The 18272-nt window shown below is 38.8% G+C and overlaps 1 protein-coding gene across 1 annotated transcript in view; it reads right to left on the bottom strand.

The window, feature by feature from the left end:
- Positions 1–18272, bottom strand: part of Pappa (pappalysin 1) — a 239598-nt gene that overhangs the window by 146649 nt on the left and 74677 nt on the right. The window contains exons 6-7 of the mRNA XM_036177331.1: positions 16740–16861; positions 8370–8868 (exon numbers count right to left, since the gene is read on the bottom strand). Coding sequence (XP_036033224.1) covers positions 8370–8868; positions 16740–16861 — 621 coding nt within the window. The remainder of the gene's footprint in view (positions 1–8369; positions 8869–16739; positions 16862–18272) is intronic.

Below are 18272 nucleotides of genomic sequence, written 5' to 3'. Positions count from 1 at the left end.
AGCTTTTGGGAGGGAGGCAGGGCAGGCAAATAGATAAAAGCTGCATCTTGAGCTCTGTTAATTCTAGACACTTAAATTAATTGACTGTCTCTTTGAGTCTCGAATTCCTCATGTAAAAATCAGATGTGCTAGCACCTAGACTTCATTGGCAAACTTACAACAAGTACTAGGTGTCTGTAAGATGCTTACTACATGGTGGTAGTAATGTCAATGTTGATACCAAGAAACGCTGCTGTTCATAATAGTATATACGAGGGTGATTATCACAGAGACTAAATTTAGATTCTACTGAGGACAGCAAGCAGATTGGTGCTTGCTACCTATTTTATCTTCAGAACATGGCCTGCTTCCCAGCAAAGGGAGTGCAATAAAGAAGTGTTTGATAAACATATCAATTCATGAAGGATGACTCAGAATACCCCCTTCATGAATACTCATTCCCTCTTGACTCCCTGTTTTACCTTGATCCCAATTACTGATGGAAATGAGGGAGGATTGGCATTGGAATCCCTGTTTAACAGAGGGAATGGGGGAGGTCTGAAGCTATGAAAGATGAGTCTTTTCTTAAAGATATTAATACAGAAGTCTCAGAACAAGAAATGTGAATATCCAGGAAATATTTAAAAAGTTGTTCACTAAAGAATGATGTCATTGGAAAGTCATATTAAATGCATTAAGTGGGCCCAGACAAACCACTTTCAATGTATCACAGAGTAAGCGCTGACTGTGGAATTACAAGTCTTGCTAAAAAGAAGTGAGATACACAGTAGTGTGCCTTCTCAGAATGCTTTAGGTGATGTCTACTAAAATGGAAAAAGTTCATAGTTTATGGTCCAGCAATTCCATTTATAAATATCGACCCTAGGGAAATGCTTGCATATTTGTGCTTACACTGACATTCATACAAAACACCCACAGTATCAGATTCACTGAAGAAATATCAGAAAAATATAGACTGCTACTTGCTTGCTTATATGTAATAAAAAGATAGGTGAAATAACATAAACTCTGATCTTTATAGGGTCTGACTAAGTAACTTGGAGCATATTTGTTTTATGATACATTAGATGATAGTTTAAATAATGAGCAAAGTGATATCACTTGTAGAAAAATGGATAGAACTTGAAGAATCACATTGAGCAAAGTTAGCCAGATTCAGGACATACTACAGTTCCCTTTCTGAAATACAGATAGATGGGTAGACAGACAGACAGGAAAGTCAAAGGACAGCTGTTTGAGGGGCAGAAGAAAGATAAATTAATGGAAAAGACAGCAATGGAGAGGAAAAGAAAGACAAATATTAAATGCTTTCTTTGATATGTAGAATCTCTATATATGCAAGTATGACTTGTTATGGAGAGAGATTCTAGATATAGTTATTACTATTATTGGGAACGCAAGAATGGGTAATGGAGTGAATATGAGCAAAGTATAACAATACATAATATTAAACTGTCATTACAAACCCATTCTTGGCATAATAATTTAAATAATTAATAATAAATAAATAGATTTATGAATTAGATAAGTCAGAATGCCATTATTTCTACTTCAAGGTTTTACATTAGGTCTGTGATTGAGCTTGTACACCTATGAGCTTCCCTTCATGTGCCCATTTATTTATTTATTTATTTGTTTATTTATTTATTTATTTATTTGTTCGTTCATTCATAAATGCATTCATTTTCTCTTTCTTCTCTTTTTCATCTCTTCCTTCATCACTGTTCACAGGGGACAACTTGGTTTCTGCCATATGAGCCACAACAAACCTCAGTGATCAAACATTCCATATATTTTAGTTCTGTGTAGATTTCACTGCAGGAAACCTTCCTTTCTTTTCAAACCAGGCTAATACCACTTCTGGGCATTCCTATGGTCCTACTTTGCTCCTTGTAATATGGCTCTTGTCATGCACGACTGTGTTCCCGATTCCTCTCTTTGCTGTCTTTAAACTAGGAAAATGGAGTCAGTGATTGATCAGTGCTATGTCTAGTCTAAATGTAATGTATAGCACAGAATAGACACTTAATAATATGTTTAATGAAACATGTTACTGAAAATGATTATGCAGGATTTTGACTATATAGTGGATGAATAAATATAACAACAAAAAATGGATGATTGGGTGACAAAGAGAAAGACAAATAAATGGGTCTTCAGAAAGAAAAAAAACAGAAAAATAAAAGTGGTGACTCAGCTGAAGAGCCATAGAAGCAGCCTGCCAGAGCCACCTGTGCCTCCAGCTGACCCTGAATTAGGCTAAATACTGGCTTAAGATGGCATCACATGTCTGTCTCACCTATTCATATAAGTACTTGTTTCTTTCTTGTCATTTCCAGCTGTATTTTAAGAGTCAATGGAAAGAAGGATGTTTTTCCTGCTCTGTTCATTATAGCAACTAGAAATACCTTGGCTTAAGTGAAAACTATCTAAGTATTTGCTGATCAAATAAACTGATGAGTGAACTAAAGGATTCACACTGATGAACATGGGTTCTGAGCATTTGGACTCCAAAGGAAGAGTTTGGCGTCTGATCTATAGACTTCTGGGGCCAGGGTTACAGTACCTACCTACATCCTGAGAACACAATTCCTTTATTCCTAAATTACACTGAAAATGTCAGGGAGATCAGGTAAAATAGGCAGATATAGAGTTGGACACATGACAATCTGAAGATTAGAGAATCAATAAATGCATACAATGGGATATACAAAGAAGTAAGTTGGGAGAGAAAAAAGGGCAAGAATCTTTCTGCTTTTGAAAAGAATATGAGGAGAGAGGCACTAACCAAGAGAATGGCAGTTAACAGTCAATAGAGCCACCCACTTAATAAGCCCCAGTTCTGCCACTTGATAGCTGTGTGAACTCTATTATCCATCCAGTCTTGGAGTTTCAGGTCATTATCTATAACCCGGGAAGAAGGGGATAGTTTAACTACTAAGGTCACTGAGGTTATCTATGTGAAGCCTTTAGTAAGTGTTTGACAAGTATTTAGTAAACACTTAGTAAATTTTAGGTTCTTTGATTCTCCTTGAGTGTTAAGCTCCTCCAGTTCTTCCATTCCAGATTCAATAAAAAACATTTACTGAGTGCCTGCTTTGTGTTTGGAATGGTTCTAGGTGCTCAGAAGACATCAGCCAACAGAAAGACAAAAGAAATGCAGCATTTGAAGAACTTATATTCCAGTTCTAAGTTTATATCTCAAATTTTCAATTTTTTGGTATCATCAGAACATCATTCACAGCATATTGTGGAATACTCTTTTTGTATGCTCTGAAGATGTGTCTTTGCCAAGGCGCCTTTTGATTGGTTTAATAAAGATCTGAATGGCCAATAGCTAGACAGGAAGAGGTTAGGCAGGACTTCTTGGCACAGAGAAAAGAAGAGGAGATAATCAAGGCACACAAGAGAGAAAACAGGACACAGAGAGGAAACAGGAGATGTAATATGGAAAAGAGGTAAAAAACCATGAGGCAAAACATAGATTAATATAAATGGGTTAATTTAAATTGTAAGATCAAGCAGGACAAGACTAAACTAAAGGCCAAGTTTTCACAATTAATAAATCTCCATGTTGTTTTTTTGTGAGCTGGAGCACAAAGAAAAATCCACCTACATCAGAGTTAACATTGTTTCCCATAGAGCCTGAGAACTTTGAGAAATTAGCACCACCCCTTCTTCATTTCTAAACACAGAGTATAGCACCAAATAGACAGCCAGTGAATATTTGAATATTTGTTGACTGAATCGTTAGATGGATGAAACAGACACATACAAAAATGAGTGAGTGAGCAGCTATTTACTGTTCCTGGTTTGATTTAACACTTCACATTATCTATCTATCTATCTATCTATCTATCTATCATTGGTTAGTTTTATACAGAGTTTTCATTTGGGGGGTAATCTAAAGACTGTATGAAAGCAAGGGAAATTGAAACACAAACTTTCTCTTTTTTCCCATCCAGGGTCATAGAACCACATAGTGTGTACTCTGATACCAGCACTAAGCCACAGGAACTGATTGTTGGCTGGTGTCTTCTGCCTGGCAATCCCCTATTCTACATTTTGTAGCTAGAAATCTGGACAAGCCAGTGCACCCCTCGAGCTCTTAGACTGTATCTTCTGATATGAAATTGTAAGGTAGAGTGGCTGAGATTTGGAATTAGATCTGGGACTTGAACCTGGCTATGAACTAGCCATTCAAGGCTGGAAACATCATTTTGAGGCTTGACTTTCCTACTTGTTCTGTAAGCACTCAGAAGGAACTTAAAGCAGTATCAACAGTAAATGATTGGTATTGGTCACAGGTAACACATTTCTGTAAGGTTTTCTGAGCTAGTTCGAGTCTGTAAGGACTAATTATTCTAAGCAACCCCTGTTGAATTATTTTAGTGCCGAAAAGTATAAAACTCACTTTTCCTAAGCTACTCTCTCTATGTAGACTTGTCCACAGATAAATTCTTAATGTGCTGGCCCTTCATTTTATATTTTATAGGAGTGGAAACCAAGGCCCAAAAGATGACATAATATGCCTTGGCATCACATGTTGAGTTAGTTTGTTAGTTATTAACAGTGTTGGCGCTGGCCCTTTAATTCTGATAGTGTCAATTCTCATACAAATGTAGTGTTTGGCTTAAGTAGGTGGAACCATTCCACATTTCTTTCTTGTCCTGGCCAACAGTAATTAGTCTACCAGAAACTTCCATGGAGTAAGCATAGAAGGCTCTCTCCATCATTGTCATACCTTAGAAAACTATCTCTAGTTCAGATAACAGAAAGAATAAATATTTTTGTTGGGGGAAAAATAGAGACTAAGGTCAAAGGGAAACATGTAATGGGTTGAGTCAGAAGAAAAAAGACCCCTCTACTTTTCTCCAAAACAGCCTTTTACATAGAATTTGTATAAAAGCCAATTAATTTGATATGGAAACAATTAAAGAAGCAACCTCCCCCCTCTGTCTCTCTGTCTCTCACACACACACACACACACACACACACACACACACACACATACACATACGCACGCACGCGCAGTTTGTGATAGGCTTCAATACTCAAATTACTGAGAGATAAAGAAGAGTTGAAATGGTAGATGGAATTGAGGTAATGTGTTTTCCTTTTATTCCTCAGTGATTCAGAATATATTCAGTTGAGGAAACCCAGCCCGATCCAGCATTAGCCTCCAACAATTTCTTTTTGTATGATTCTCAAGAGAGGCCAGTAGAAGGGGCTAGAGAGATGGCTCAGTGGTTGTGGTCTGTGAGAGGACCAGAGTGCCATTCCCTGCATCCACATGATAGCTCTCAGTCATTTGTAATGCCAGTCTCTGAGGGATCCAATGCTTTCCTTTGGCCTCTGTGGGCACACATGTGGTGCACATATGTTCACACAGCAAAACATACACATAAAATAAAAGTAAACACATTTAAAAAACAGGCAAACTGAAAGGCTAGTCAGTACCTGACTCTGGCACTTGTCACGTACAAGGGACTATAAAGAAATGTTTCATTGTCAAATGGGCAAAAACCAAAATGAAACAAAAAACAAATGGTACATGAGAGTGTGGCCCTAACAGTGATGCATTTGGGTGTGAAGTGCATAGGAACCAGCGTTTCTGTCACAGAGACTCTGGGGGTATCCTCTCCGCAGCACTCAGGTTGAGTGCTTTCATTGAAAGGGCCAGTCTGAGTGGTTCTTATAATCCACAGTTCCCAGTATAGTTGTCAACACAGACCACCTTCCATTCATACTTGTAATTGAAAGAATACCTTTGAGAGCGAAAGAAAACTTGGTGATTCCTGGGCTTTAGAACTCCCCAAGAGCAGTGTCTGTTAAAGTTTAGCTAACAAGAAAATTACCTGGAGAGACTCTACACACAGGCTTTCTGATTCAGTAGGCTGGCCAGGGCCTGAGAACCTGGCCTTTCTGGGTTCCCAAGTGAGGCTGATACAGAAGGTGAGAACCAGGCCATTTAAAAGTATATCAAGGTTTTGAAATGAGCAACCTAATTTAAGGTTGGAGTACAACCTCCCTCTTACAGAATTGAGGTATTTAAGAGCAAGAAAGAGTAAGTGACTTATCCAAGATCCCAGAGTGAGTTAGTGACTTAGCAGAGAAAAGAATTTGGGGTGCTTTTTCTTCTGTTTCATTTCCTCCATTCTGCACTCTTCAAACCCATGTCAGCTCTCACAGGCTCATAAATCAAAGCAAAAAAATGAAAGAAAGCTGGGTTTAAGCTGAGGTTTTAAGGCATCTATTATTTCTTTTCCCTATTATTTTATAAAGAAATCTTAAGTGGCTACAAATTTACAGAACTTTAACAGCCCAGACAAGTGAGGAGATGGACGAGACAGGTTATGGAATATTTTCATGGAAGATGATGTACTTAAGTTTTAATTACATTCTCAAACATAAACCAAGGGCTCCCTTGCAGTTCCTAAACAGATGTTCTTCATCTCTCGTCCAATGCATGGGCAATGCTTTGCCTGAGATGTGCACATTAATTTCTGGAATTTAAAGGGAAGTGATGGTAAAGTGATTGAAAGTGGTTCTGTCTCTTAAAAAGATTAAAAGTTTCCTTCCAGAATTTGGTTTCCATTAATGATTGGCTTAGTAAATATTTCTGAGTACATAGAGTAGAGATAGTATTATATCATTGTCTTACAACTGAATAAAGAGCCACACAAAACTTGTAGAAATCATGGAGATCAGTATTTTCATCATATGGAGGAAAAAGGAGTAGCTCCAAGAGGGTAACCCATTTACTTCATATAAGTAAGTGGGCTGACTAGGGCTAACTAAGAAGCATCTGCATCCTGGGCTATTGTTCTTTCCATTATTCAAAATGTCCCCAACCAATGTTTCCTGCACATAAGAAGTATTACTTAAGGTTTGTTGATTGACTACACAGACTCTTCACACTCAAATTAGGCAGTTAATTCTCCAACATGTTTTAAAGACTAAAATAGAAGTTAGATAAACCACTGACAGAACACAAGCTGGACCAACCAACTTGGAGTTACATTCCAACTCCATCTTACCACTCTCTAAACAAGTGACCTCATGTCTGAAAGCCTCCTTTTTCCTTCTTTGCAAATTGATAATGACTGTAGGGCTGTGGTTATAGTATGGGTGAAATGAATAAGTGACATTGATTTTATTATAGACTTCAGTCTGGTAGACAGGATGCTATGGTTTGGAACTTAAATATTGCCTGAGAGTTCATGTATCAAAGGTTTAGGTCCCATTGAAGCAGAGTGCAGAGATGGGGGCCTTTGAGAGGTGACTGTATCCTGAAGGCTTTGACATCATAAAGGGATTAATATATTCATGGATTCATGAACTTATTGAGCTCTGCATAATGAATGCTATGATGAAAGTGAAGCCCTCTCTTTGCTTTCAAGATGCCATAAATCAAGCATCTCTGCTCTACTATATGTTCCCTGTCATGGTATTCTGTCCTGCCTCTAGCAATGGTCAGTAGGAACATGTCCAAGTGACAATATTCTAAACATTCTGAAATCAGAGACAATGTAAGCTTTCCTTGTACCCTCAATTTACCACAGCTGCCTTTTTTTCTGGTCATAACAACAGATAAGTGATAAACACGCACACACACACACACACACACACACACACACACACACACACACACATTACTAATGACCTCCTCACAAGGCATCTTTCTTATAAGACATCTATCCCAAAGATGTAAAAAAATGGTAGAAATGTGCTTAAAAAGTAAATGTTGAAGACAAGTATAGTAAGCATCTCCTCTTCTCCCATAAAAGCAGTCATGGATTCTCAATGATCAAAGAAGTTAGGGACTCTGTTCTACCTCAGGAAGTAAACCAAACAGAAAGATGGTGATTGGAGGTATTCAATGTCTAGGAACGTTTTCATATAGTTTCCTAGGTGTGTACTCAAGTTCCACTGAAGTTGTTATTACATCACCATTTTTGAACACTGGAGAAGCAATCAGAATGCACAAATCTGCTTCAAGTTTACATAAAAGGAAATCATTAGTAAAGTTCACCCCCCCCCCCATTTTATTAGTAATCAAGGACCTTTTGACTGCCATTCACATCCAACTCCTTTGCTGTCAAAAATACCAAACTTTGGAGAGATAAATGAAGGTCACAGAGAAGCAATGTCTTCATTCCTGATCCCTTTGATTATTCATGGCCCTTCCCATTACACCAACTCTGCCTTATTAAAACAAAGCCTCTACTCAACACTGGGATACAGTCATTAGAAGGAAGTCCTACTGAAATGAACTTTCTCCTTCTAGTCCAGGATTTTCTGACTTTCCCCATATCTCTCCACAACCCATATATTTTATCAGCTCCTGATAGGGAGAAGGCACTTACATGTCCACAAATCTTCTGTTGAGGTGTAGTAATGAGGCTATGTCTTCCTGGAGAGGTGGGTCCCGGAGCACTTTATACTGTAGGGGTTTACACTCCAGACAGAGTGGACTATCTGCAGTGGAGGTCAGCATGGCTGCATCAATCTCCAGGTGTTCATCAAGAGTATAGATCTGGATGCCATATACCTCCTCACCCACATCCCGGAGCCTGATGGTCAGTGGGATATCACAGAAAACATTTTGAGGACCTAAAGAGATGTTCTTTCCACTGACTGTCAATAGTTTGACATCATTTACAGCTCCACTGGAGTCCCAGTCAGTGGAGACAAAGGTCACCCAGATGGTCAGAGAATCAGGGACCAAGGGGTACTGGAATTCCAGCTCGAGGTAGCAGCCTTGTGGCTCAGGACAAGCTGGAGGGACTGTGTGTGGGTTAACAGCTGAATTTGGACTCCAGGTTCTGACACTGGACTTACAGGGCTGTTCAACATCTGGATGACCTATGGAGAAAAGAAATGCAAATGAGTTCTTGCTTCATTCTGGTTTTGTAGTTTCCCATAGACCCCAGAAAAGATTTGTGTGGTAACAGCTTAGAGATAAAAGAGTAGATCTCAGTGTCATGGAAAATCTGCTGAATACAGGGTACTCAGCTCATCACTAACCATACAAAACAGATCCCAGATGAGTCACACAGCATTTTAAGTCAAGTTCAAGTGTCTTACTACTGAGCTAATGCTCCAACCCTCCTTACTAAGTTTCCATTTAGAGGCTTTGATGCCTTGTATAGAAAGAAAGAAGAGACATTTTGCTTGAACACCCTCTGTGTTCCATGAGCTTGTTTAATTCTTGAATGGATTAATTTCCTAAATGAGGCAATTAAGGTTCAAAAACAGAATGAATTGAACAAAGGTCTATACCCTAAAATCCCTGTTAAATGCAGGGATCATTAAAATTAGAGTCCCAGTGATATCACTGACTTTGGTCTAACCTGTTTAAACTTACAGCAGCACCAGGTATTACCAAGAAGAAGAAGGGAGCAAAGACAGGATACAGCTCTCAGACAGAGTCTGGAAGGAAACCAAACTATGAATGACAGAGCTGTAAGTCAGACTTGGGGCCTTTTTATTGCTCCTCCTCCTTTTCCCTATATGAGATCATTCCATATTACTGAGTTCTCTGAATTCTGTCCTCCACTTTGACTCAAGGACAGCAGAGTAGGAGAAAAAAAAATGTGATGTTGTTACTTTTCCTCAGGGAAAAGATGCTTCATCTCTACTGATCTCAGTTTGCAGTGACTTCTAAATTCTTCTCTGCTGAAGTCACATCTAGACCTTCAGAGAACTCTTTTTTGTGCTGCTGAGAAAAGAAATCATAATTCAATGTAGTATCAGCTCTTATTTGCTTAAGAGTGACAGGGATTTATTGGTGAGGTCAGAATGAGAGCTTTCAAGTTGTGTTGGTAGTCACATCCTCTGCCCCTTCAGTATCACTAGGTGGTGGTGTTTTGTGTTGTTATTACTGTTGGTGTGTGTATAGGGAGTAAGCATGTTTGATATTTCTAAATCAAGAGAAGAGGAAAACAACTTTAGTCTGGCAACACTTTGTGGTAATATTACAGGGTAAGAGAAATTACCCTAGAATTAAAAATCCAGGGGTGTGTGTGTGTGTGTGTGTGTGTGTGTGTGTGTGTAGGGGGTTTATTACAGTGAGGGCTTTTAACACCCCCTACAGTATTATCTTTTCCAAAAGATGGAAGAGAGAGAGGCTACAAAATAAAGATGGCAAATAGAAGAGAAAAAAAGAAGAAATGGGGGCATGGAAAATGCGCTAAAACATTTTGATAGATAACACACTGGACCAAGAAGAGATAATTATAAATACAAGATTTCCTCCAGCACATCTTTATTAGGTTCTTTCTTCCTTCACAAATAGCTAGTGTTGGCTAGAAGCAACTCTTGATTTAAGGAAAGAGCACAATGACCCTTTATCTAGCTAAAATCGTCCTGTCTGCTCTACAATCCACCATATTTCCAACTCTCAATTTTGTATTGTGAGGGCACATAGATCTCTTATTCATCCAGCATCCATTACCCAAGACAACAGCTTACAGGACATGAAGAACATTGCTTAGTTAATAGTTAACTCAAATGACTTTCATCAAAGTCTTGAAAGAGAGTATCCCTGTCTCTGTTTTATAGATCTACTTTATTCAATGTGGAGAGCCTTTAGTCCTGGTCTGCAGAGATTACACACAGTAGATATCTGATTGGTATTTGCTCAGCAATGAACATTTATCTCTTGCAAATATGGTACTTATAAAGAGAAGATGGAATTTTATAGCCTGTTGTCCAGTGGTTGATGCCAGGTGAACATTCCACTCCCTCCATGTGCTTTCCCTGGAATTGGCAAGGGATCTTTCTCTCCTGTCATTGGAGAAGATGACTGTCAGGGGTAGGAAGACACATGAGAACAAAGATGACAAATCTGTTTGGTTCATCATTCCTGTTTTCTTTTTAATCAATAGAGGGACCAAATGCTTTCTAAAGGATAAGATAAGCCTAATCTTTATGTTAAAATAGGTAAATAGGAGTAGAAATTTTAGCAAAGCTTCTACTTGTATTGTTATTAGAAATAGATTCTTAGATATAAAAAAGGAACATAAGTGTCACAAATTCCAACTTATGACCAAGCAGCAAGTCTATTCGTGATAATGCCAGGCTTCCTACACCAACCAGCCTCTTTGTGTAGGCCCTGCACAAATCTCATTGCATGCCTTAGCTCTCTGTATCCTGGCAGCAATTCTCTGATGCTAATTTTATGAAACTCATTCTACAGAAGAGAAAGCATAGCTTCAGATGGCTAAGCAATCTTCTTACAGTAGTAGAACATTGTCTGATACTGCTGGTCCAAGCCATGTGCCAGGCTTTGAAGCAATGATAGTTGAATTAAAATCTCAACTATTCAACGTCAGTTGTGTTACCAACTTCAATGTTATCTAATTAATAAGGTAGCTGTAAAATGAAATGGATGAGATCTTTAATAAATCTCACAAATACATTAATACTGTGATGAGAAGGCATGAGGAACTAAGAAAGTCTTTGTATGAGGAAGTATTTCAAGCACAGATGATGGTTGAAAGAGTTAAGGTGACTTACAGTTTCACAGAAAGAGAGTAGTAAGTGCTGACAGCAGAGTAAACAGAAACCACATCAGGAGGTATTTTGTGTGTCACATTACAGGACATGAATTGTACACTGAGAAAATGAAGAGCTCCTTGTAAATTTTAAGCAAATGAGTGATATAACATCTGTCATTTAAAAAAAACAGTTTAGAGAAATAGATACTATCTATTCATCAATTATCCATCTGTCTATTCATCCTTCCATCTGTTCATCCATCCAGCTACAAATACATCATCCATCAACCCATCCATCAATCCATCTGTTCCTCCCTCTCCCTACTCTTCCTCTTCCCATCCCTCCCTCCCTCCGTCCACCAACTATCCATTCACCCACCCACCCACCCATCCATTCATCCTTCCATCCATCCATCCATTTACCCACCCATCCATCGATCAATTATCTATCTATCAATATGCCCATCCATGCTTTGAAATAGTAATTATAGAGTACTGAACATGCATCTTGTATTAGGCTAGTCCCTGGATAGCAGGTTTTCAGATGTTCTCTTGGTGTTCATATAGCTTATAGTCTGATGAGGTCAGTAAGAATATTCTTACACTAATGCCAAAAGTACACATCTATGGTTTGGACAAAGGGACCATCAGAAATCATGAGTTAAAGTCCCTAAAGCATAACAAAAAGTGAACACATCTGTGTTCTGATTGAAACTTATTAGATATATGGTTGTGAGACATAAAGAAGGGCTGAGAGTAGGAAACAAAGAGTAGTGGATAGGAGGGAAGGAAGGAAGGAAGGAAGGAAAGAAGGAAGGAAGTGAGGAGGGAAGAAGGAAGGGAGGGAAGGAGGGGAGGAGGGAGGGAGGAAGGGTAGAAGAGATGGAGGGAGAGAGGGAAGAAAGAGATAAGGTAATAAAGGACGAAAAAAGGATAGAGTGAAAAAAGGAAGAAATTGAAGAGAGGTACAATGATCCTATTAATTCCTTATGACAATATCCTTTTGCATATATAGTGACTACATGAAAAAGCTCACTTAATATAAGCAATCCACTAGGAATAAATCATGTACAGTATAAGTCACACACTAGGAATAAGACATGTACTGAAAAATATTTACACATACTTATGCTGATACAAATTTATATTTATGAAGATTTGTACAGGCACCCATAGTATGCACTCCAGTAGTTGACACGAACACAGATACAGTGACAAGATTTTTTTACTGCATGCTTCAGCACACCTGAAATATTCTAGGAAGAACAATGGAGCAAGCACTCATACAAACAGGAAAGAATGAAACACATGCTGATCTCATGTGGAAAACCCAACACTTGGAATGAATTCTATGCTTGCATAAGTGATCTTAAGTGGAATTTGTATCAGTCAGATTCACCCACCTACTTTCTGTTTTATAAATGGAATGTGGTAAATACTTCAAGAAATTTGTATCTACAAATTATAGATTTTTCTCTAGAAATAAGAATACAGTTGTTTTCTGGGAAGAGAGCTGAGATTTTTGTTTTTGTTTCTGTGTACCTACTATGGAGTAAAGTTAACTGAATGCAGTAGACAGCTAACAGGCTTCTTAAAAATTAAAATCCTTTATCATACTAATATGGAGTTAAGAATAAGGATTATAGGTCGAATGTTCATTCTGTGGGTAAGATAGCATGTTAGAAGTATTTTAAGAACTTCCAAGGCACAGAGGTGTTTGCGGCAGCAGGGTGAGGAACACCACATTTATTTCTGCCCCATACTTTTTTTTCTCAACCCCACAAATACGTCTGGTATTGTTCATGAATTTGGGAATTTTCTGTTAGTTTAGGAAGTCCCAAAACTCAAGCACACAAAGATAAATAGGTTGAGAATGAATTGGGAAATAAATTATAGAGTTTGGCTCATGGAAACGTTTATTTCTTTAAGAATAGTGAAAGGATCTGAGCCGAATGGATCACAGAGCATGTAATAGGATGCCTTAAGCACAGAGTGGTGTCTCTTCATGGCAGGAATGTAGTAAATGTCTATAGAAATTTCCAGGTAGTCCTTAGGAGGTGGAGTTGCTCAGACATCCAGGGGCCTCCACACTTACACCTGACCATGAACTGTATGCCACCCTTTCAGAGAGCCAGGATAAAACAGGAACAGACTTCACTAACTGACACATTTGGTTTGCATGAAGGTGTTGGTGGTGGCTGGAACTTATGTTACATAAGCTGGTAGTAGCGTAACCAAGGTGATTTTAGCCAAGTGTGGCCCTTGCAGATTCAACCTCCCAATTATCTCACAACACGGGTTTCCTTCCTTATTGCTGCCTCAGACCCTTGGCATCACTGCAGATATCACCTTGGTCACCCCACTTCTAACAACAGCCAAAAGCTGTTTCTTTCCCTCCAGGATCTTCATTCTTTAACTTATTTAGCACAGAGCAGCTAGAGCGTTCTCTATAACCTGCACATCTTACCAATTCACCTACTGTTTCTAACTGCAAAATTTCTATCTGAGATATTTTTAAGTGACTTCTGGCATATAGGTACTTAAAATGGATATACAAATCATGCATTCCTTGACACTAAGTCTTAAAATTTTACTTTAAAACAATTCTGCTGTATATGTATAATGTTTATTAAAGGCAAAAGGAAAATTGCATACTGATGACATCAATGAGCTTGTCTGTTTTTATATAAAGAAGTAAATCTTGACTGAATATTTGGTATTACAAGATGTGGAATATCTTCAATAGCTTTGGAGAGTTGATTTATATTTTTATTTTAAAATCAGCACTGTTGAGAATACTGCTTTGCTTAAAATATAGTACAGAACTGGTAGAAGTATGTTTAGAACCCTTTCAGAAATGGCTGGAAATTCTGTCTTAAGCCTGAGCCAAAACTCAGTTAATTTTTTAAATGAAATTCAAATAAGCAACCTCAATATCATAAAAAATCAATCAAACATCGTAACACAATACAATCCTAAAATGACACTAGGGAAATACTAAAGTCTTTGTTTTTTGTAATTACATCACTAGTTTTCTATATGAGCAAAACATGTTATGAATGAAGAGTGCAAAACACCACATTTCATAATGTCCAATAGTCTTGAATCTGAGGCACTTTCAGGCAGCATCCACTGGCACTGACAGTGCAAAGGAATGAACACGCAAATTGTAGGTGTGTTCAGTGATGTAGCACAGTGCAACAAAGGTTTGTGTTTCCAGAGACAACAAGATTCATTACACATTGGTGAGTTAATTTTTAGTGGGTGCAAGTTCTGATATGTAACCTTTATATGGAGCTTCAACACACAGTTGATGAAACAGTGATCTATTCTGACCTAAGTACATTGCTTCTTTTCCCTGTACACAGTGGGAATCCAGAACCACCCTTACGTGAATTATTCAAGTCAACTGTTCAATATCTGTGACCCTCTCCATGATGCTCACACCGTGAGGCCACATAAATGTACACAGCATCATTGGGCACTTTTGTTTGGGTGGCTTGTATTTACTTGTACACTATTATATATCTATGAATGGAGGCATTGTACAGCTACAAAATGTGTTGTGTACATTCCTTTATCTGTCAGAGGACTAATGCTCTGTAGTCCTGAAAAGCTCCAATGTATTCTCAGGAGAGAATGGAAAAGAGATATTAAATGATGCCATAATAATTATAAAAATAATTATTCTTTGAGGACACTCAGGACCACATCTAGAAAATTTCCCTTCTTTAAATATTAAAATTATCTCAGTGCTTAAATGTGCTTAGTGACATTTAGTGGGAATCCCAATTCTATAGTCTTAGATGAAGTCTCTTGTCTATTGGGTCTTGACTTTGATCAGCATGGTCTCTTTTCACTACACAGTCACTGCCCATTTGCTTACCTTACTCCTAATGAATAGCCAGCATAACCTCATCCGTGCACCCAAGACTGTTCCCAGCATATACACCCATGGCATGTACATGGAAAGGTAGGAACATGCTATGCAAGTTTGCAAAGTGTTCTCATGTGTCAGAGATGCATAGTTTTGTCTGAGTGGGTTCCATTTGGGTGGGGAAATTATGTCTACAGATTAAGGAGTAACTTTCTGAAGGGCTAGGGCATGCTGTAGTGAAGATCATGGAGGAGATCCCTTCACCAGATAGGGCCTGGAGTTTGATGACCTCAGGAGTCCCTTCTGTGTGTGACAGCCTATGATTCTGTGAGGTGCAACTGAGGGCTTCTCCCAGACATCCATCTTGCTTTATATGCCAGATAGATTTATTTAGAGTTCCCATGTTCAAATCTCACTTTTATTTTAAGCTGCTTTAGAAAATAAAGCATGGGACCATTGTTTCCAACTTCACTTTCCCCTCTGATCCTTTTCCTGTGCTTTAGTCTATCTTTGGCATCCTTTCCCACCTTCTGTATAAAAATATAAAGGGTAGAGGAAGAGTTCTTACTGATGCTCTGCCAGAGTATAGGTTCTGCTCTCTCCGATGAACTGATGTCATGGTTTCTCACCCAATGACTGTGGCTCCCAGCCGACCTGCACTGGAGCTTGTGGGACTGTGAGGCGACAGGATCAATGTGTGAATGTCCCAGGGCAGGAAAAGGGAAATGTGATATGTAAAGGAAGTCATGGGTTCTCTGCCAGTCTGGCTTCAGGGTTAAGTGACAAAATGCAGAAGTTGTTCTTTCTGTTTCTATAGGACACTGTAGTTATTTTCTACACATATACAACATAATGATGCTATGAGGAGGCTCAGTCATTGGCCTCTTGGGACACCTGAAAACACCCCCCTTACATGGCAGGATCTGAACATGGGTAGAGATTAGAACAGTAGCAACCAAAAAAAGTGTACATGGGAAAAAAAGGAGTTGTGACGTATACAAGAATGACCCATGTAATCTTTGTAATAACTGAAGAAGAGTCAAAGATGATTGATGCTTTGAAGTCACCCAACATATACATTAACTCCTATGTGACCTGCCTGTACCCACAGGCAGCTGGAGTCTATAAGTTATATGAACACTTGAATATATCATGTGCCTTTGACCCTGATTTACTATTTTTGTGACTTCATCATATGTAACATGAGAATTGCATACACAGAATAGTACATGTGTTCAAAAATACTTGTTAAGTTAATGAGTGCATGAATAGTGTTAAGAGATGCTAAGAAGAATACAATTCCATGTACATTAAATTTGTCATCTGTATGCCACACTTGTCAATCAGCTCTGACTTACCTTCTGCTTCCCGAGGACTCCAGTGTCCTGACGGTCCACAGGGCATCGGGGAAGAAGCATTGAAAGCATATTGCACCAGGATTCTCCCTTCGAGGCAAAGATCACATGCTGATCCCAATTCTCTAGCAGGCCAAGGAAAAAGGGGAAACACACTGACTTAGGAATAGTTGAGTGAGCGACTGGTAGGACAGGGGCAAAAGCAATGGGGCAGAGGACAGAGCCTGAATTTACTCCACTTTCTCCATGCACACACTAAGACTAGGAAAATGGCTATAAATGCTAATGCTGCATACACTCCTCTGATGTCAAGTAGCACAGAATCAATTGGCCATAAGACTACTACCTGCAATCATTTTAATTGCACATGGCATAAAAACCTCCATTGAGAATCTTCTGTGTGGTTGTAAGAGCACCTTTTGCTCATTCTGTCCCCAGAAATAACTCCTTTAAAAGTATTTTCCAGGTACCCACTATTTGCAAGGCATCAGTCTGCATCACAGGCATTAAGCATGAAGAAGGTGTGGTTCCTTCACCAGAAAAATGAGTGGGCTGGATGAGATGATGCCTAAGAAACCTTCCAGCCCCAACATTCTGGGGATGAGTGAGTCACTCGCAATTTAACAGTCAAAAGCAGTTTCTTTACTATGCCATCTAACTCATTTTAACAGCTTTCCAGGGGGTGAGCCAATCTCTCAATGGGACCAGTCCCAAAAGTGGAGTATTATGGTGTCTGGAGTATCTGGATTCAATCTCTCTCTGGTTACAACTAACTCTGGATTCCTACTGGTTCTCCAAATTTGGCATCTGTAGGAGGTGGTTATAAAGAAGACAGGAATGACTCTTCTGTATTCTCATGGATCTAAAAATCTGTAAATCTGAATGGCATCTGCTGAGACTCCTGGCAACAGAATCTCTAGATGATGTTAAGTAACGTTCCAACCAACCCACTGTTTCTCAAAATGTAACATCCCTAGTGATTCCTTTTCAATCATTCCCAAAAGAATCTGTGTGATTTGGCTACCTGCAAGGATAAAATGGCAGAGACAGATCTCAAGTTGTGTGATTTCATCTAACAAAGAAACTCCACAATTCTAGGGTTATAGTCTAAGGAAGTATATGTGTGAGCTTCATAGTTGGTTGGTTTTCCCAGGCAGGGATCAGGAAACCACAACACACCCCATTCTCAACAGGCCATGCTCCTGCTTAACCTCTTGAATGATCCCAACATCCAATGACCCTAACTTTCCTCATTGCCCTAGTCTTGTCTCTCTCTTCCACATAGGGTTCCATTACCCTACGTTTGATAGTTCTACCTGTATGATGCTTCTCATCCTGCAAAGTTCATTGCGAATAGTTTTTTCTCTATGACTGTATTTATCTATAAATGTGTTTCTATCATATATTATGAGGCCCTTGTGAACCAGACTCATAACCTAGGCCTCCTTTCTTGTCTTATGGCTCAGCATATATCACTAATGTTGGCTAGCATATGCAGTTGAATGGATGGATGAATGAATGTGTGGCTGAGCGAAT

Source organism: Onychomys torridus, chromosome 2 (assembly GCF_903995425.1).
Source record: "Onychomys torridus chromosome 2, mOncTor1.1, whole genome shotgun sequence".
NCBI classification, from domain to species: Eukaryota; Metazoa; Chordata; class Mammalia; order Rodentia; family Cricetidae; genus Onychomys; species Onychomys torridus.
The sequence above is the reverse complement of the archived record's forward strand: the minus strand, read 5'-3'. Positions and strand labels throughout refer to the sequence as shown.